At 39.8% G+C, this 21,448-nt stretch overlaps 1 protein-coding gene across 10 annotated transcripts in view; it reads left to right on the top strand.

Annotated features, from left to right (window-relative positions):
- The window catches only part of INTS6L (integrator complex subunit 6 like), a 71,406-nt gene that overhangs the window by 27,237 nt on the left and 22,721 nt on the right, over positions 1 to 21,448 (top strand). For 5 of the 10 annotated variants that reach the window (XM_064277632.1, XM_064277629.1, XM_064277633.1 and 2 more), the window contains 8 exons: positions 1,168 to 1,317; positions 2,332 to 2,421; positions 2,655 to 2,838; positions 3,469 to 3,597; positions 6,634 to 6,797; positions 15,485 to 15,538; positions 16,129 to 16,281; positions 20,420 to 20,552. In XM_064277632.1, coding sequence (XP_064133702.1) covers positions 1,168 to 1,317; positions 2,332 to 2,421; positions 2,655 to 2,838; positions 3,469 to 3,597; positions 6,634 to 6,797; positions 15,485 to 15,538; positions 16,129 to 16,281; positions 20,420 to 20,552 — 1,057 coding nt within the window. The remainder of the gene's footprint in view (positions 1 to 1,167; positions 1,318 to 2,331; positions 2,422 to 2,654; positions 2,839 to 3,468; positions 3,598 to 6,633; positions 6,798 to 15,484; positions 15,539 to 16,128; positions 16,282 to 20,419; positions 20,553 to 21,448) is intronic. The other 5 variants (XM_064277634.1, XM_064277635.1, XM_064277637.1 and 2 more) reach the window with 1 other exon arrangement.

The raw sequence follows: 21,448 nt of genomic DNA on the forward strand, positions 1-21,448 counted from the left end.
TGGTTATGCATAGTGTACTTTTGAACACTAGGGGGCGCCATTCCCCTAGGTTACAATGAGAATGACACCCTTCCTTCCCTCCGCCTTTGTATCTTGCACAACCTTACATGGCAAACCCTGCTTATCTAATCCTTCTTCCTTTTGAAATGAGGAAGTTTAGGTCTTAAGAAGTTAACAGGTTTGCTCAAGGTTGCACAGATATTTCAAGGTAGAGTCCAGGCAATAACCTGCCCCCTCTCTGCCTCTCAGTCTTTCTATTAATCCAAATTACCCCTGGAAACCATGAAAGGAAAAAAGATGGGCTTTGCTATGATTGTGTGGATAATGGACGATATGCCTTCAGCTGAACATGAAATTTAAATCGTTTAGTTTATCGCTATACAATTTGCTCTTGCTTTCCGCCCCCTACCCCCCTGAGGCTGCTGTCCTGGCCTGGTTGGCGAGACTGCAGCATTCAGCATATCACACTGCAACCCCCAGGGCTACTGAGGCACAGGTCGCAGTTCCACCTTGCTGCCAGGCTCTGCTGCCTGCTCTGGCCCTTGCTGGCCCACTCCTCTGTAACCACCTGTTGGCTTCTGTTCTTGGCATTTTGTGCTGCTTTGTTTTTGTAGCTGTCACTGACCAGTTAGCATGATTCTTTCCTCCTTTCTCACTGGCAAACCAATGAATCAAAGCATGTTGACCTTGGTTAGAAAAATGCACGTAGGTCAGGCACTCAATAGTTGATTATTTGTCTATATCAAGGACCGTGCATCTAGAAAATAACTACCGCTTCCTCCTCCCTTTACTCCATGCGCATCACCAATGTCAAACTAAGGTAACAGGTGTTTTGGTAAGTTTGGCTGAGCCTGAATAGAAGACTCGACTTATTGAGCCAAAGCCCTTCAGCCGTAATGGATGAACACATCGTTGCCTTGAGTCCTTTGCTGTTTGTCATTAAAGATGGGAGATCCTTCTGAAACTGATTGCTTGATCAGCCAAGATGTACGATAGAATTAGGTCAAAAAAAGAGAAAAACCAGTTGCTGGCTGAGTTGATTCTGATTCATGATGACAGCTATTGATTTGTTAAAAAGGTTTGCTACTTGCTGTTTAGTGGTTGTTTGTGCTTTACATATTGTTCATTGTATAATCGGGAATTTCTTTGTAAATGTTTGGTTTTCAGGCTGGTTGGAAGGAAAATCACGCAACATTCATGAGTGAACTAAAAAATCTTCAGGCTTCTGGACTGACTACTCTTGGTCAGGCTCTAAGATCCTCATTTGATTTGTTAAATCTCAATAGATTAATATCTGGAATAGACAATTATGGACAGGTAAAAAAAAATTTGAGTGAGTACAGCTAATTTATTTTGATGGCTTGGGGTCAGAATTTAAAACTGGGCTGGTTACGAAGTTTTCTGCTACTTTTTATAATCTCCGAAAGGAGGTTCGTATACTTTTTGAATGCATTTTTTTTTTAAATCCCTCTTTTTGGGTCTTGTATGCAACTTAATTATAAAATAGCCAAAATCGCCTATCATCAGCTATCAGAGAATGGGACAGATAAATTGTTGAGGAATATTGGAACAAGACAATTGAAGAGAAACTTTCAGTATCCTTAACCCTTCCTCCCCTCTCCTCCAATTCAATGAAAAAGTTCTAGAATAAGATGAAGACAGAATAGCATTTGCTGCTGCTGCCATTATCCTTTCCTACTCTAAAAACTCTGGTCACAATAACCAGAGTCACTCTTGAGGGCGTAGGGCATAAGCCACTAATGTTCACCTGTCAGTGCCAAAGTTTCAACTCAGGTGAATGGATTCATGAGATATTCGTATGGATGAGACAGCCATTATCATCTCTTAAATCTCATTCTCTTGTGATTACCTGGAAAACAGAGAGAAGGGGGCATTTATTTGGATATTATACAGTTGAACCTGCGAGAGCCGGTACCTGTATAAGGTGGAAACCTGTCAGAGAAGGAAAACTCATATTTTTCACTAAAACGTATGATAGAAAAGGGGTGACTGGACCCTGTTGAAGGCAGAAAAACTTGGGAGACCTGGGAAAACAAGGCAATCCCTCTCAGTTCTGGCTCCCACAGGTTTCACTGTAGTTTGGGGAGTTCCCCGAGGAGAAGAATTGCTCGGTTGATACTGAAAGTCACGTCTTCAGGGGTTGTCACTCTGACTCCCACCTACTTCCTTCCCTATTCTTTTCCTTCTTATTTATCCAGGCAAATAAGCACTTTATCAAACAGTTGAGAAATCACTTGCAAGGCAAATGTCAAAGTTTAAATAAAATTGTATTTCTTTACACGGCTCTAATACTTCTTAAATGTATTTTAGGGTAGAAATCCATTTTTTTTAGAACCATCTATTTTAATAACCATCACAGATGGAAACAAGTTAACAAGTACTGCTGGTGTTCAAGAAGAGGTGAGATTGAATTTTTTTCTTTTAATTTCATTTAAATGGCAGAGAACATGCAGTTATTTCTGTGGGAGGCATATATTTCTAGTTCAGAAAAAGCTTCATCAAGCCTTCGAGCTTGGTAATCCATGAAAGATGGCTTCATTTGATTGAGTTACATGAAAGAAAAGTGAACCCCTTTAACTCTTCATTTTGGTCTGGCTTGTCAAGCTGAACCTTTTCACTTTTTGCTTTATCAGCTTTTTCTTCCTTTGAATTCTCCTCTGCCCGGAAGTGAACTAACCAAAGAACCTTTTCGTTGGGATCAAAGGTTATTTGCCCTGGTGTTGCGTTTGCCTGGAGTGGCTTCTACTGAACCAGAGCATCTAGGGAGTGTACCAACTGATGAGTCTGCCATCACACAGATGTGTGAAGTCACAGGAGGTAACGGTGATGTTTAATATTTCTGAAGAAAGCAGTCAGGGAGGCAGAGCATGTTCTTAGTTGCTGTTGAGTTGGCTCAGACTCATGGCAACGTTTTGTATAACAGAATGAGACGTTGGCCAGTCCTGCACCATCTTCGTGATCATTGGTGTGTTCGAGTCGCTCGCTATTACTCTATGTGCTGGCGGCACAACCGTTAAGCACTGAGCTGCCGACCCACAGGTTCGAACCCGCTCAGTGGCTCCATGGGAGAAAGACCTGGCGATCTGCTTTTGTAAGGATTACAACCAAGAAAATCCTATGTGGCAGTTCTACTCTGTCATACGGAGTCGCTGAGTTGAAATTGACCTAACAGCACCTAACAAAAACAACAGTACTTTTAAAATGCGGTCTAGGAGAGAAATCCCATAGTTTTCATTAAATGCCATATCTAATCTTTACTTGTTTGCCCTCAAAATAGTTAACAGGGATTTATTTTAACTCTGCTGCTTAAGCTTATCGTGGTGTAATGTTTGCTGCCAATGTAACAGTGATTATTTCAAGTCATATTTTAGGATTTCAAATGCTGTTATTATTAAATCATATTTTATTTGATCAAAATTGTGTTATGTGTTTCTCCTTCTGGTATAGGTCGCTCCTATTGTGTCAGAACACAAAGAATGCTGAATCAATGTTTAGAATCCCTAGTTCAAAAAGTTCAGAGTGGTGTCGTTATTAACTTTGAAAAAACGGGACCAGATCCACTTCCTGTTGGTGAAGGTACAGTACATCATCTCTTTTTTTTTTTTTACCCTAAAGTGTATATAGACATAATGGACAGTCTTCACTATCCACATGTATTTGAGTGATTACAAACATCTATCCAAAAACAGCTCCTGATCAAAAAATAATAAATATAATAAAGAACAAACAGCTGCCATTCCTTCACTGTCTATGTGTACCTGGCAGGTGGCCGAATTCTAAGAACTAAATTTAATGTCAAACCTTCTAAGAGATCCCCTTCTATTCCCTGGTCCCAGCCTTGGGATACCACTGGACCATTGACCTCTCTAGTCACAAACTGTGTGGAGATTCACGACGGCATGCCACTGAACTAGCTCTCTTGGTTTTGGCCTTGTGGGCCCCAAATGTGCCAAGCTGTCTGTGTCAGTTACCGAAGGGCGGCAAGAGGTGATGCATGTTTATCTAAGAACTACTAGTACTCTATAAGATTGTATGCTAGTATTTTCCAGGCTACTTTTTAATTACAGAATCTCTTTTCTTTTTAATGAGTTTTTATAGAAAGCTCAACATATAAGAATAGATAAAAGCAGAGCTATTTTTGGAGTCCCTGGGTGTTGCAAGTGGTTAATGCACTTGGCTGCTAACCGAAAGGTTGGCAGTTCGAGTTCACCCAGAGGTGCCTCGGAAGAAAGGCCTGGTGAACTACTTCTAAAAGATTAGCCCATGGAATGCAGTTCTACTCTGAGACACAGGAGGGTGCCATGAGTCAGAGTTGACTCCATGGCAACTGGTTGTTGGGTACTTTTGGATAGGGGGAAGGGGCCTCCATCTCTCCGAGTTTAGACCCCCTGTACCAGGCTTCTGTAGAGCACTACTGTGGGCTATTGCTCGTCCTCACTTCTGTCTGTTCACACACATCTGTACCTGTGCATATCTGGACTCTATCATTACCATGGTGTTTGTCTGATCTGATCCATAGACTTTAAGCACATTGGTCATGATCAGTAGTAGCTGCCTAGAGAAGCCAGGGGGACAAGTGTCTAGGGGAAGATAGACACACATTTCTGTCTGAAGCAGTGATCATCTGGTTCCTGACCTTTTTCTCTTCAATTCCTGGACCACTTTGAAAAGCTGTTGAAAAATGCAGACCCCCTCTCCCTCGAAAGATGGACTCCAGGTTAAGAACATCTGCCATATAGGACTGAGGGCTCACAGCCTATTTTAAATTCATTGTAAAGGAAAAAAAAAAAAAAAAAAACAAACCCAGTGCCATCGAATCGATTCTGACTCATAGCGACCCTATAGGACAGAGTAGGACTGCCCCGTAGAGTTTCCAAGGAGTGCCTGGCAGATTCGAACTGCCAACCTTTTGGTTAACAGCCATAGCACTTAACCACTACGCCACCAGGGTTTCCTCGTAAAGGAAAAAGGAAGGGCATGTTATATTGCTACCAATCAACTGACTACTCAGTCCCTAAGTTCGTGTTCATTACTTTAATGTGAACCAGGAATTTTCATACTGAAATCCTAGTGGGAGGCCACTTGATGTACAACTCAGATTTTCTTTCTAACTCCAGCTCCCCTTTGTCCAGAATTCTTAACCTTTGAGATTCTGATGAAAGCTAATAACCCTTTCCTCAGAAAAATGCACATTCCCAGAATTGTGAGCTCAACTTTAGAGGGGTCTTTTGGTCCCCTGAAGCCATTAAATGTATTCCCTAGGGCTCCATAACCTGTTGCCGTAGCGTTTCCAAGGAGCACCTGGTGGATTCAAACTGCCAACCTTTTGGTTAGCAGCCTGAGCTCTTAACCACTTCGCCACCAGGGCTCTAGGGCTCCTATGGACCCCACTAAATCTCCTGGTCTAAGTTAAGAAAAATGAGACTGAAATCATTAAAGCATATCTTTTACAGGGAACAGCGTAGCGGTGCTTCAGTGGTAGAATTCTTGCCTTTCATGTGAAAGACCCGGGTTCAGTTTTCAGCCAATGTACCTCACGCGTAGCCACCACCCGTCTGTCAGTGCAGGCTTAGATATGACACCAAAAGCATAAGCAACAAAAGACAAAATAGATAAATTAGACTTCACCAAAAAACGTCTTTTACAAATGTAATTTAGACTAAAACCTGTTGCATAAAGGTTATGTAATTGTGTCTTGCCCTGTTTTGAGGGGCAAAGGAAATGTGCTACTTTAAAGAATTAAAATGCATTTAGGATACAGTATTTCTCATTATAAAATGCTTACTTTCCATGGAATTTTAATGGTGAATTGGTCCACAATAAACTTGATGCTTTTTTTTGTGCTCCCCCCGCCAACTATTCAGGGATTAATTTGTACATAGATAATGTTATCAGCATTCCTTCCACCTTTAAATGAATTTGGATAGCTTTTATTTTGCCTTTGTGGTCATTGGGTCTAACTGTTTAATAAGGTCTGACTGTTGAATAACTTTTCATCTAGGGGGGATAGAAAGATTATGTAAATGGAGTTTATGGCCTATTTTGTCAGATTCCAAAAATGTAAACTTAAAAAGTATACCTGGAATGAGCAATTTCATTTGCTTAATTTGGTAATTGAATTCTGGAAAAATAACTGAGGTATTTTGGTGTATTTAATCTAGGAGCCCAAGTCTCTGAAATTTTAAAACTAGCTTTAAAAGTTCAGCTGCTAACCAAGAGGTCGGCAGTTCGAATCCACCAGGTGCTCCTTGGAAACTCTGTGGGGCAGTTCTACTCTGTCCTATAGGGTCGCTATAAGTTGGAATCGACTTGACAGCAATGGGTATATAGGTAGCTTTAAAATAATTTTTCACATAACTGCATGTTCTGGTGGTAGGTTGAGGATCAGGTGGGGTGGGTGGGAGGTTGGCGTTGGATTAGAACGGATGGAAGGAAAAGAAGTTGCTGGAAACAACATTCAGAACTCCTAGTAGAGTTGCTTTTTTTTCTTCTACCATTTTTCATGAATCATCATTTTCATTTTGTTTTGTACTTGGTTTTTAGCTGGCAATGTTCTTAAAAGAAGATCAGCAGCTCTAAAAAGTGATTAACTGCCTTTTGTTTAACTTTTAGATGGACTTACAGATTCATCTAAGCCAAGCAATCCATTTGCTGCTCAACCCTGGCATAGTTGTCATAAGCTCATTTATGTACGACCGAATCCTAAAACTGGCGTTCCTGTTGGACATTGGCCAATTCCAGAAGCTTTCTGGCCAGATCAGAACTTACCGTCCCTAGTAAGTATCATAAAAGAAAAGGTAAACATCATTTGGTATTTTCAGTTTTCTGATTACAGTGAACCTTTTCAAATAACTTCGAGGCTTTTAAGTCATGCCACAGGCAGGTAAGTCTTCTCTTCTTTTCCTTCTGTCTCTTGCTGGGAGTCTGGCTCCTGCTTAATAACAACAGAGGATTTCCTTCTATTCTGGTGCTTTTCATTCTTACTTGCCACTTGAACTGCCCTCTTTGGATGTTAAAACACTGCTGTGTGTGATGCTGTTCTAATCTGCGGCTTGGTTTTTACAGAGAAGCTGACTTGCTTTACATAATAAACACGTGTCTAAGCCAAAAACCAAACCTGTTGCTGTCAAGTTGTTTCTGACTCAGCGACCCTATAGGACAGAGTAGAACTGCTCCATAGTGTTGCCAAGGCTGTAAATCTTTACGGAAGCAGACTGCCATATCTTTGTTCCTCGGAGTGGCTGGTGGGTTTGAACCACCAACCTTTTGGATAGCAGTTAAGCATTTTACCCACTGCACCACCAGGGCTCCTTTGGCATGTACAGCCTCTGGAAATTTGGACCTGGTTTTAGTTTATACCTTGTATAGGTTCTAGGAACATATTCAAAACAGAAGTCATTCAACTTCTTAGGGAATCACCTTCATTTGAAACTTAATGGAACTTTGTAGGCCCCCTTTTCATCCTTTTGTAACCAGTGGGCCACTGTACCATAGCAATGCACCTTTCAATTATGGGTGTTTAAGCAACACTTGTAAAATGATCCCTAAGCAAGGACTTAGGAGCCCCCTGGTGGTGCAGTGGTTAAGAGCTACAGCTACTAACCAAAAGATTGGCAATTCAAATCCACCAGCCAGCCACTCCTTGGAAACCCTGGGGGAAGTTCTACTCCCATCCTATAGGCTTGCTGTGAGTTGGAATTCACTCGAGGGCAATGAGTTGTTTTTTGTTTTTTTTTTAAGGAGCCCTTGTCAAACAAATGTTAAACCCTCGGCTGCTAATTGGAAAGTTGGTGGTTCGGACCCACCAGTGGCTCCACAGGGGACAAGACCGGCAGTCTGTTCCCGTAAAGATTTGCGGCCTAGGAAACCGTATGGGGCAGTTCCACTCTGTCATAGAGGGTCACTATGAGTTGGAATTGACTCGACAGTACACAGCAGCAACACCAAAACTTAGACTTGTCTTTTTCTTCCCTTCGTTTTGTAGAAGACAGTTTGATAGTATAGTTGCCTCTAGTACCGATTGATGCATCTTATATGGCCGCTGGAAAGCTTTTAATACCCCAGATGCCACTTACCAAAGTGGGAAGCAGAATGTTTTCTTAATAAACTTTGTTATGCGAATTGATCTAGATGCCCTCCGAAATAATGGTCCCTAGACCCCCGCCCCTGCTACTCTGTCCCTTGAAGTGTTTGGTCATATTCAGGAAACTTCTTAGTTTTTGATTTAGTCCAGTTGTGCTGACTTCCCCTGAATTGTGTATTGTCCTTCCCTTTGCCTAAGATAATTCTTGTCTACTATCTAGTTAGTGAATACTCGTCTCTCTCCTTCCCCACCCTTGTAACCATCAAAGAATGTTTTCTTCGGTGTTTAAACCTTTTCTTGAGTTCTTATTATAGTAGTCTCAGACAATATTTGCCCTTTTGCAACTGCCTAATTTCAATAAGCATAATGCCTTCCAGATTCACTCCATGTTATGAAATGTTTCACAGATTCATCATTGTTCTTTATCGTTATGTAGTATTCCATTGTGTGAATATAACACAATTTGTTTATTCATTCATCCATTGATGGGCACCTAGGTTGTTTCCATTTTTTGCTATTGTGAACAGTGCTGCAATGAACATGGGTGTGCATATATCTATTCATGTGACGGCTCTTATTTTTCCACAATATATTCCAAGGAGTGGGATTCCTGGATCCTATGGTACTTCTATTTCTAGATTTTTAAGGAAGCGCCAAATTGATTTCCAAAGTGGTTGTACCGTTTTACATTCCCACCAGCAGTGTATAAGTGTTCCAGTCTCTTCACAACCTCTCCAGCTTCTATTATTTTGTGTTTTTTGGATTAATGCCAGCCTTGTTGTGGTGAGACAGTATCTCACTGTAGTTTTGATTTGCATTTCTCTAATGGCTAATGATCGTGGGCATTTCCTTATGTGTCTGTTAGCCACCGGAATGTCTTCTTTGGTGGAGTGTCTGTTCATATCCTTTGTCCACTTTTTAATTGGGTTATTTGTCTTTTTGTTGTTCAGGTTTTGCAATATTTTGTAGATTTTAGAGATTAGACGCTGATAGGATTTGTTGTAGCCAAAATTTTTTCCCAGTCTGTAGGTAATCTTTTTACTGTTTTGGTGAAGTCTTTGGATGAGCACAGGTGTTTGATTTTTAGGGAGCTCCCAGTTATCTAGTTTCTCTTCTGGTGTTCATGCATCGTTAGTAATGTTTTGTATACTGTTTATACCACAGATTAGGGCTCCTAAAATTGTCTCTACTTTTTCTTCCACGATCTTTGTCATTTTAGATTTTGTATTTAGGTCTTTGATCCATTTTGAGTTAGTTTTTGTGCATAGTGTGAGGTATGGGTCTTGTTTCATTTTTTTGCAAATGGATATCCAGTTATGCCAGCACCATTTGTTAAAGAGACTGTGTTTTCCCCCATTTAACTGACTTTGGGTCTTTGCCAATATCAACTGCTCGTATGTGGATGGATTTACATCTGGATTCTCAGTTCTGTTCCATTGGTCTATGTGTCTGTTGTTGCACCAGTACCAGGCTGTTTTGACTACTGTGGCACTATAATAGGTTCTAAAATCAGGTAGTGTGAGGCCTCCCACTTTGTTTTTCTTTTTCAGTAATGCTTTACTTATCCGGGGCCTCTTTCCCTTCCATATGAAGTTGGTGATTTGTTTCTCCATCTCATTAAAGAATGTCCTTGGGATTTGGATCGGAATTGCATTAAATTTATAGATCGCTTTTGGTAGAATAGACATTTTTATAATGTTAAGTCTTCCTATCCATGAGCAAGGTATGTTCTTCCACTTATGTAAGTCTCTTTTGGTTTCTTGCAGAAGTGTACTGTAGTTTTCTTTGTATAAGTCTTTTATATCTCTGGTAAGATTTATTCCTTAGTATTGTATCTTCTTGGGGTCTATTGTAAGTGGTATCCATTTGGTGATTTCCTCTTTGACATTCTCCTTGTTGGTGTAGAGGAATTCAACTGATTTTTGTATGTTTATCTTGTATCCTGACACTTTGCTAAACTCTTCCATTAGTTCCAGCAGCCTTCTTGTGGATTCTTCAGGGTTTTCTGCATATAAGATCATATCATCTGCAAAGAGAGATACTCTTACTTCTTCCTTGCCAATTTTGGATGCCCTTTATTTCTTTTTCTAGCCTAATTGCTCTGGCTAGGAACTCCAGCACAGTTTTGAATAAGAGTGGTGATAAAGGGCATCCTTGTCTGGTTCCTGTTCTCAAGGGGAATACTTTCAGGCTTTCTTCATTTAGGATGATGCTGGCTGTTGACTTTGTATAAATGCCCTTTATCGTGTTGGGGAATTTTCCTTCTATTCCTATTTTGCTGAGAGTTTTTATCACGAGTGTGTGTTGGACATTGTCAAATGCATTTTCTACATCAATTGATAAGATCATGTGGTACTTGCCTTTTTTTAATTTATGTTTTTGATTACACAGATTGTTTTTCTGATGTTGAACCATCCCTGCATACCTGTTATGAATCCCACTTCGTCGTGGTGAATTTTTTTTTTGATATGTTGTTGAATGCGGTTGGCTAGAATTTTGTTGAGGATTTTTGCATGTAAGTTCATGAGGGATATGGTCTGTAATTTTCTTTTTTGTGGTGTCTTTACCTGGTTTTGGTATCAGGGTTATGCTGACTTCATAGAATGAGTTTGGGAGTATTCCATCCTTTTCTATGCTCTGAAATACTTCTAGTAGTAGTGATGTTAACTCTTCTCTGAAAGTTTGGTAGAATTCTCCAGTGAAGCCGTCAGGGCCAGGGCATTTTTTCTTGGAATTTTTTGATTACCTTTTCAATCTCTTCTTTTGGTATAGGTTTATTTAATTGTTCTACCTCTGTTTGTGTTAGTTTAGGTCAGTAGTGTGTTTCTAGAAATTTGTCCGTTTCCTCCAGGTTTTCAAATTTGTTAGAGTACAATTTTTCCTAGTAATCTGATATGATTCTTTTAGTTTCAGGTTGGTCTGTTGTGATATCGCTCATCTCATTTCTTATTCGGATTATTTGCTTTCTCTCCTGTTTTTCTTTTGTCAGTTTGGCCAATGGTTTTGTTGATCTTTTCTAAGAACGAGCTTTTGATCTTGTTAACTCTTTCAATTTTTTCTCTATTCTCTGTTTCATTTAATTCTGCTCTAATTTTTATTATTTGCTTTCTTCTGGTGCCCGAGGGCTTCTTTTGATATTCTCTGTTTGAGTTGTAGGGTTAATTCTTTGATTTTGGCCCTTTCTTCTTTTTGGATGTATGCATTTATTGCTAAAATTTGACCTCAGAACACTGCTTTAGCTGTGTCCCAAAGGTTCTGGTACGATGTGTTTTCATTCTCATTTGCTTCTATGAATTTCTTTATTCCATCCTTAGTTTCTCGTATAACCCAGTCGTTTTTGTGCAAGGTGTTGTTCAGTTTCCATGTGTTTGATTTTTTCCTTGCTTTTTCTGTTATTGATTTCTGCTTTTATGGCTTTATGGTCAGAAAAAATTCTTTGTAATATTTCAATGTTTTGGATTCTGTTAAGGCTTGTTTTATGGCCTAATATGTGGTCTATTCCGGAGAATGTTCTATGTGTGTTGGAAAAGAAACTATACTTGGCTGCTGTTGGGTGGAGTGTTCTGTATATGTTTATGAGTTCATTGTGGCATTTAGATCTTTTGTGTCTTTATTGAGCTTCTTTCTGGATGTTCTGTCCTTCACAGAAAGTGGTGTGTTGATGTCTCCTACTATTATTGTGGAGTTGTCTGTCTCTCTTTTTAATGCTGTTACAGTTTGTTTTATATATTTTTGGAGCCCTGTCATTGGGTGCGTAAATATTTATTGTGCATATGTCTTCCTGATGTATTGACCCTTTGATCATTATATAGTGTCTTTCCTTATCCTTTGTGGTGGATTTTACTTTAAAGTCTATTTTGTCAGAAATTCATATTGCCATTCCTGTTCTTTTTTGATTGTTGTTTGATTGGTATATTTTTTTCCCCATCTTTTGAGTCTTAGTTTGTTTGTGTCTTTAAGTCTAAGGTGTGTGTATTGTAGGCAGCATATAGACGGATCGTATTTTTTAATCCATTCTGCCACTCTCTGTCTCTTTATGGGTACATTTAGTCCATTTACATTCAGCGTAATTACTGATAGGTATGAGTTTAGAGTACTGTAATTTTGATGTCTTTTTGTGTCTGTGTTGTTGACAGTTTTTTTGTTTCACTTAATTTTCTGTGCTGAGTCTTGTTTCTTCATGTATTTTTTTCTTTTCCTCTTTTTCATTGTTGTTGATTTTGTATTTGCTGAGCCTTTATGTTTTTCTCGTTTTTAATTTGATGTGTAGAATTGTTAGTTTCCTTTGTGGTTACTTTAATATTTACCTCTATTTTTCTAAGTTTAAGGCAATCTTTTATTTCTTTATATTTCTTTGACTTCCTCTCCATATGAAAGATCTATGACTACATTTTTAGTCACTTTTTTTTGTTTTAATGTTGTCATCTTTTATATAATGGTGTCGCTGTTTCCCTGTTTTGAGTTTTTTAGCTTTGATTTATTTTTGTGATTTCCGTATCTGGTTAATATCTAGTTGTTCTATCCTATGTTCTAGTATGAGTTGTTATCTGATGTTATTGATTTTTTAAGCAGAGGACTCCCTTTAGTATTTCTTATAATTTTGGTTTGGTTTTTGCAAATTCCCTAAACTTCTGTTTATCTAGAAATGTCCTAATTTTGCCATCATATTTGAGAGACAGTTTTGCTGGATAGATAATTCTTGGCTGGCAACTTTTTCCTTCAAGGCTTTATAAAGTCATCCCATTGCCTTCTTGCCTGCATGGTTTCTGATGAGTAGTCCGAGCTTGGTTTTATTTACTCTCCTTTGTAGATGACTTTTTGTTTATCCCTAGCTGCTCTTAAAATTCTCTCTTTATCTTTGGTTTTGACAAGTTTGATTACAATATGTCTTGGTGACTTTCTTTTGGGGTCTACTTTGTGTGGGGTTCGATGAGCATCTTGAATAGATATCTTCTCATCTTTCATGATATCAGGGAAGTTTTCTGCCAACAAATCTTCAATAAATTCCGTCTGTATTTTCTGTTATCCCCCCCTTCTGGTACTCCAATCACTTGTAGGTTATTCTTCTTGATATAGTCCCACATAATCCTTAGGGTTTCTTCATTTTTTAAATTCTTTTATCTGATTTTTCCTCAAATATATTGGTTTCAAGTGCTTTATCTTCAATCTCACTAATTCTGAAATCCATTTCCTCAATTCTGCTGCTGTGACTTTCTATCCAGTTTTCTAATTCTGAAATTTTATTGTTAATCTCCTGGATTTCTGTTTGCTGTCTCTCTATGGATTTTTACAGCCTATTAAATTTGTCATTATGCTCTTCTCTAATCTTCTTACGTTCCTCTATTGCTTTGTCTTTGCGTTGCTTGGCTTGTTCTGCATTTTGGCTGATCTCCTTCCTGTTATCTTGAAGAGTTCTGTATATTAATCTTTTGTATTCTACTTCTGGTAATTCCAGGAAACTCTCTTCATCTGGAAGATTTCTTCATTCTTTGTTTTGGGATCTTGCTGAAGCCATCATGGTCTGCCTCTTTATGTGATTTGGTATTGACTGTTGTCTCTGAGCCATCAATAAGTTATTGTATTCATTTATTTTATGTTTGCTTACTGTATGCTAGCTTTTTGTTTTGATATGCCCACATAGGCTGCTTGAGCAAGCTAGTTTGATTATTGGTGCCTTTGAAGCTTTAACAACCTTTCACCAGGTGGTTAGAGCTGTGACTAGGTATGTAAGCCCAGGAATCCATTTGCTTTTCTTATATGGATTCAGCTCAGGTGTCCAGGCAATCAGTTACCAAGTGTGTGGTGCAGGTTCTCACCTACAGTCCTAGATGAGCAGGGGTGAATGGTGTAGGTACGGGTATCTGGCTGCAGTAGGGGATCATGTGCTGGGCAAGGCAGGGGGCTGACAACTGCCTCTGAGTGTCTGTGTGGAAAGTGTGCCCCCATTCCCTAGAGTGTGTAGGTGGGTGGGTTTTGCAGCCACACTCTGGGCACCCAATGCTGTTGGCTAAGGACTGGAGGCACCACTTATCCTTGGACCCTTGTCGCAGGTGGCTAGATGGCATGGGTAGAGCCACCAGTCCTCAGGCCCCTGATGTGCGTAGGTGAGGACCCTGCTTAATAGGCAGGGTGGTGTCAAATGTCATGAACCTCCATCTCCACCATATAGCTGAAACAGTTGAAGTTAGACTTTGGTCATATACCCTGTTGTGCTAGGCTAATGAGAGCCTACACTATTGAAATGGGCGCACACAGGTCTATGCAGGGGTGAAAGGCATTCAAAGTCCTTGGACCCCTTATACCTGTACCTAGGCAAAGAAGCTGTGCCTGCCTTGAGTTCCCTGCTTAGGGGAGCCTGCAGATTATTTTTTCCATTTGTTAATTTATTCTCTCTCGAAGGCCGGGAGAATGGCTCAGGGTGCGTGACAGGTCCTATTTCCAGCCCAGGGGACACGGCACTCTCTGAAGCTGGCTCAGACCCAGTGCAGAGTGGTAAGGGGGCAGGTAAGTGGGAGAGAGGTTTTTCCCAAAGGGGTGCTTTTGATCCACGTGGGTAGGTTAGACGCATGTACTTATTTTTTGCTGATTGAGTGCCGTTTTTTGCTGATTCTGGAGGTGTGAGTAGACTCTCCACCACTCAGTCTCTCCCGATGTGGAGAATGCACCCCAAATGCCACTGCTTGCCTCACTGCTGGTGCCAGTCGATCCTGGATTGCAAGGTGCCAGTTCTCGCCGAGTCAGGTCTGGCAACTCCTCGCCACTTCTGAACCATCTCTTCCTCCCTGCCACTCAGTCTGACTCCTCAACTTTGCCTTTGATGTTCAGGTCTCCTAGAATGTCATATATAATCAATTCACTTGTTTTGGGGGGTCTTTGTTGTAAGAGGGATCCCGGAAGCATCTGACTACTCCACCATCTTGGCCCCACCTCCAGAACTTCAAATTCTTAGATTCCAGACTAACTGGACCCATTGAGACAGTAGGAACCCATGAATCTATTGCCATGAGATACTCTTTAAACCTTCAACAAACACTATCCCCAGAAGTCATTTTTAAACTAAACAACAGTTTAGCTCAATTAGAACACATGCCTTGAGTACTGCACTCTTTTGAGAGATTATATACATGAGACCAAATTGACAATGGTAACTAAAGCATAGATAAGAAGTTTAGGGGGGCAGTGAGTCTAAGTGAATGGTGGTGAAACAATTAGAGCAGAAATAGTGAGATTATTGACGCAGAGTGAAGAATATAACCAATACCACTGAACTGTACGTGTAGAAATTGTAAGTGAGTGCATGTTTTGCCCTGTATATTTTCACCAGAAACAAATATTAATAAAATAAAATGGCTTCTCCATTCATCTGTTCTGGTACTCCAGGGACACAGGCCTTTGCAGCCCAGCCAAAAGCATCCTGAACCCCAGCTATACAAGGCAAGTGTGTGGGTGTGAGGCTGCTGTAAAAATTCATTTGGGTCCCAGAGTTGTGACTGGCTCAGTATCAGTCTCTATCTTGCCCTTTCTGTGCCTTTACTCTTTTTCATTGCACTTATTAGCGGCTCTAACTTTGTCATTACCGCATTAGAAAGTTTCATGGATTTCTTCTTTTCCACCAAAGTCTGGACTATCTGTAACCTCATTGTATAAAGGGATGGAGAGCATATAATGCTTGGAGGTTACAAAGTGGATTTGAAATTCAGGGTTCAGCCTGTGAATCATAAATGAATTTTTAAACTATATTCAAAGTGGTTCTTTTTTTTTTCTTTTAACTTTGCTTAAATCCTCGTTACGAGCGTTGTAATTTACCTTTCCTCTTCCCAATACTAAGTGTGTGGTGGAGATGAAGAATCTGAGTCCCCTTCCCCATGGAAGATGTTGGTGATGTCTAGAGATCTAGAACCCTCTTTCTGGAAACACTAATCTGTATCTCAGTGATGGGTGAACAAAACTGAAAAGGGGTTGCAGAGTTGTCAGAAATGGAAGCTCACATGATAACTGACCATATTTTTCCTCTTCTCTTTTAGCCACCACGAACATCTCATCCTGTTGTGAGGTTCTCCTGTGTAGATTGTGAGCCAATGGTAATAGACAAACTTCCCTTTGACAAATATGAACTTGAACCTTCACCCTTAACTCAGTACATCTTGGAACGCAAATCTCCCCATACCTGCTGGCAGGTACTTATCCTCACCTGGTAGTCAGAGGTCTGTAACCACTCTGGATCTGGGAATTTTTTTAAAGGAGTTTCAAAGGTTAATCTAAGTCTGTAAATGATATTTCTCACAAATACTATCAAATAAGAAATAGGGCCAAGCAAATAATTTCAGACTGATATTTTAGCCTATTGTACGTTGCCACTTACACTGTGATATAACCTATGTATTGAAGGATTTGGGGGAAGCCTGTCCCCCCGAAACCTATCCATGGACCCCAGATTAAGAATCCCTAGCTTAAAGGATGAATTTCAGTGGTGGCTCAGTGGTAGAATTCTCCCCTTCCATGCAGGAGACCTGGCTTCAATTCCCAGCCAGTGCACCTCATGCCTAGCCACCACCCATCTGTCAGTGGAGGCTTCTGTGTTGCTATGATGCTGAACAGGTTTCAGTGGAGCTTCCAGACTAAGATAGACTAGGAAGAAAGGCCTGGTGACCTACTTCCAAAAATCAGCCAATGAAAACCCTATGGATCACAATGGTCCAATCTGCAACCAATCATCAGGATGGTGCAGGACAAGCAGCATTTTGTTCTGTCGTGCATGGGGCTGCTGTGAGTCGAGAGCCAACTCAATGGTAGCCAACAGCAACAACTTAAAGGACGTAATCCTATTCAAGTATGGCTTCTACAGCTGAAGCAAGGTTCTCAGCCCTTAGTTTGAAATTGGCAGATTGAAAGTACAGAATCTTTTTGGCAGAGAGCCATAAGCCCTGAAACAAATTTGTATATTAGTGTAATATAATAAAACTCTTCTGCTGCCTGTAGTGCAAATCACACTGGCATAGGTAGTGTGGATTTTACTTGGATGAGGCAAATGCACAGAGATGTCGTAACACTGGTTCTTCCAAGTATTCAACTTCAGCCAGAAGAGCTTGGAGATTGGTTGATAGATTTACCTATGGATTTTATTTTGCAAAATCTAGGCACAGCCTTTTTTTAAAAAAAAATAAAACAAGGAAGTCCTTCACTGTGAGGATGCCTGTTCTATTTATGAACCACAGGACCATATAGCCGTCAGTAGTTGTTAGGTTTTATTTACATAAGAAACACTTTCAGACTGCCATCTGTTTCACCCTGAAATGTGTGATGAACACTACTAGTTGTCTTTAAGCTACTTAAATTCTCCCAAGATGTGAAAACCAGGTTGAAAAACAGGGATTGGCTTAAAACAAGGATGTAAAAGTGCTAGAAACAGAAGGCTCTCACAAGCATAATATTGAGCAAAAGAAGCCAGACAGAAAGCTCACAGATGGTATGATTTCACTTCATCCCAGTTCAAGCACAGCTAAAATTCACTTGCTGTGTGGGACGTCAGGAGAGCGGTTTCTCTTGGCGGTGCAGGCTAGGGACCGGAAGAGGTCATGAAGGGGTTTCTGGTCTGGTTCTGTTTCCTAACCTGGGCACTGGTTGCATGTGTGCATTCACTGTAGGAATGAACAGTCATTGAGCTGTACACTTCGAGTTCATGCTGTTTTTTGGATGTGTTTATATTTCAAGAAAATTCACCAAAAAGTGCTAGAAATTTAGAGGTGTGAATAATAGGATGCAAACATGAAATCAAGATGTGAGGTTTGATTTATAGGATGAAAAATGTTTTTACAATGGAAGCAAATAAAATGACACATTATACTTTTCCCCTAAAATAAACCCTCTTTTCTGTATAGGAAATTCCTCATAACTTTCTCCAAAGAAACCCTGTCCTCGCTCCCTGTACCTCTCCTCAAATATGCCATGTGCTTTGCTCTGTACCTTATGTTACTTCAGTCTAGAATAGTTTTCATGTGATGAATTAGTGGGAGTGAAAAAGAATATGATGAACCAGGAGCCAGGAAATTTGGCAAAACCATAATGGAGACTAGATTCTAGCCCCAGCTCTGCCACCAACTATGTGGCTTTGGACCAGATACTTACTTTCTCTGGACTAGATGGTTTCTAAAGATCCTTCCAAGCCCAAAATTCTATGTATCTGTGGGTAACAAGGTATTTGGAAAAACTCAAGAAGCTTATGCTGAGAGAAAGAGAGAGAGAAATACAGAAAAAGAAAACAAAAACAACAACAAAAACTGTGCTACTGTTTTTCCTTTCATCGGAATCATAGGTCTGACCCTGTGTATCTGACTTTTTTTTTAGTCTTTATGGTTATTCCCCGCCTCCCCACCCCCCGCTTCTAATATGCACACTTAGGAAGTAGGGGGAAAAATAGGATGCTGTATTACAGCTATCTTTGTTTCTATTAAGGTTCAAATTAAGACATGAAATCTAAAATCATGTTTTAGCACAATTCATTGTTTTATGGAGTCATAAATAACATAACAAACATTTCTCCTTAGCTATAATAAAATATAGCAAGAGTTTAATGAACTGCTAGATGACATTGCTGGTACAAAAGACTGGCAAGGTAAATGGATTCTGTTAAATATCAGGGTTTGACTTTTGTCTTAAATGATCCTGCTAAAAGACTTTGGAAAAGGTAATGTCTAGGTCTTTGAACAATCACCTGTCTGTCAGTTTGTTGTACGGTGGTGGCTTGTGTGTTGCTATGATGCTGGAAGCTATACTTTCAGTATTTCAAATACCAGCAAGGTCACACATGATGGACAGGTTTCAGTGGAGCTTCTAGACTAAGACACACTAGGAAGAAAGGCTTGGTGGTGATCTACTTTTGAAAATTAGACAATGAAAACCCTATGGAACATAACAGAATATTGTCCAATACAGTGCTGGAAGATGAGCCCCTTGGATTGGAAGTTACTACACAATACCCACAACAATGGACTAAAACATATCAATGATCATGAAGATGCCACAGGACCAGGCAACATTACATTCTTTCTACATAAAGTCACCATGAGTTTGAGCCTACTCGGTGGCAACCAACAACAAGTCCCTAAAAGTGTATACTGGGGTCCTGACTTGGACCAAAGAGTCTTAACATGGAACAAAGAGAAAACTTGGTAGCTAGAGGACTCTAGCACAGCATAGCAAGTATGTGGAGGCTACTGATGAGGTAAAAATACATCAAATCCTGAATCTCGATAAGGAATAAGATGAATCTCGATAAGGAATAAGATGATAGTCATATGGAATAAAAATAAACGTTTTAATCATTATTACATGTTTGCACTACTAGCATAACTTAGAAGAGAAAATGTCTTCCAGGTTGAACCAAAGTATCTCCTTGCTGCCTCAAAATAATTAGCACCAGTGCCTGGCTTATAGCTGAAAAAAAGCCAAACCAAACCCATTGCTGTCCAGTCGATTCTAGCCCATAGCGACCCTAAAGAACAGAGTAGAAATGTCCTATAGGGTTTCCAAGGAGCAGCTGATAGATTTGAACTGCCAACCTCTTGGTTAGCAGCCATATCCCTTAACTACTGCAGCACCAGGGCTCCGAAATACTTAAAAAACCAAAAAACCCAGTACTTATTGAATGAAAAATAAATAAATGGATAGAGAGATGGAGCAGCAAAGGGAAGTAGAGCAGAAAGGGGTAAGCAAGACTTAATAGTAGTACATACAGGGCTGTTTGCATCATCCTTTACATGGGCTCTCTTGTGGTAAACGTGTGCTTTAGGCATTGGACCTTAGTCCATTTTCCTAAAGTCTTCACTCTGGTCACTACTTGCTCTTTTGAGAAGTTAATTTGTTTTAATGGCTGGTATCACTTTTTTTTTTCTATCACTTAGCAGTATTTCAGCCTTATTTTCTGTTGTGCTAATCAAGTAAGGAAACCCTGGTGGCGTAGTGGTTAAGAGTTAAGGCAGCTGCCCAAGAATTGGAATCAACTCAATGGCAACGAGTTTGGGTTTTTTTGTTTGTTTTAGCCAAGTAAATATTTGGGTACTGTTGATGTAGGCTGTGGTCTCCGAATGGCTATGGCATAGTGTAGCTTTGTTTCTTAATATAATTTATGAAGAAATCCTAATCTGAACATTCCTATTTAATATGATATGTTTTGATATAATCATAGGCTAAAAGCCATATTCCTATCTTAAAATTACTATTAAATTGGGCCATAGATGTTGCTATGGAATACCGCGTGTTTGGCTTTACATGAAATCCTTATTGTCGTAACTATACATGATTTCCTGTTCTTGTCAGGTGTTTGTTAATAACAGCGGAAAATACAATGAACTTGGATATCCATTTGGTTATTTAAAAGCCAGTACGACTTTAACTTGTGTAAACCTCTTTGTGATGCCTTACAACTACCCAGTTTTACTCCCTCTTTTAGGTAAGTACAATCTGTGCCATTTCATCACCTTTGTAATACAGCAAACACAAAACTAGGTCACGGACTAAGTACTTTAAATGTAATCAAAGAATAATTGGTAGCAGGATGTGTAAGTCTAAAAACTGATTGGGAAGGGTAAAATTTGCATACAGTTTTTTGTTGTGTTCATTTTCTTTTGTTGTGTTTAGATCAAAGGGAAGAAGAGACAACCTCTGGTGCGTGATTCTTATGCTGTTCTTTAGGGTGCAAGCACTGATGCCCCCCACCCCAGTTTTAAGTGCAGTCAGCTTTTTTATACACTAGTTTGGGCCAAAAAGTACTGTGGATTGAGGTCAATGCCACACAAACCACATGGTTTCCTTCAGAAAATAGGACTTCCGTGGGGGCATTGGCTTACAGTATTTTCTCCACAGAGGAATGCTAAATGCTCTTGAGGCATATGTTTTAGGCATGGTAGCAAATTGAGGAACTAGGTACAAGACTAAATTTTGCAATACCTCTAGTTGTAGAAGCTGTGGTTTCCATGGCAAAATTGTAAAAGGAACAACTCCAGAAGCTGTTACTCAGATACTACTAAAAATGTCTGTGGAGATTTTTTTTCTCATTTGAAAAGCCGCATCGTTTCAGAGGACTAAAGTACTGCGTGGTATTCTTCTACTGGTAAAGTTGTGAACATTTTGATTTGGTGGGATTTCTTAATTTTTGTGAAAGGGATCAGACCTTTACTAAGTTTTCAATAGTCATGAAAAGCATGACATTTTTCTTCGGGCTATGAATACTACATGTGTTGTGTGTACTGAAAAAGCAATACTTTAAAACATCATGAGTTAAGAAGGTTAAAGATGGATCATCACAAATATATTAGCATGGTTGTTTTGGGTAGCCTATCTACTTTA

Source organism: Loxodonta africana, chromosome X (assembly GCF_030014295.1).
Source record: "Loxodonta africana isolate mLoxAfr1 chromosome X, mLoxAfr1.hap2, whole genome shotgun sequence".
In the NCBI taxonomy this organism is placed as follows: Eukaryota; Metazoa; Chordata; class Mammalia; order Proboscidea; family Elephantidae; genus Loxodonta; species Loxodonta africana.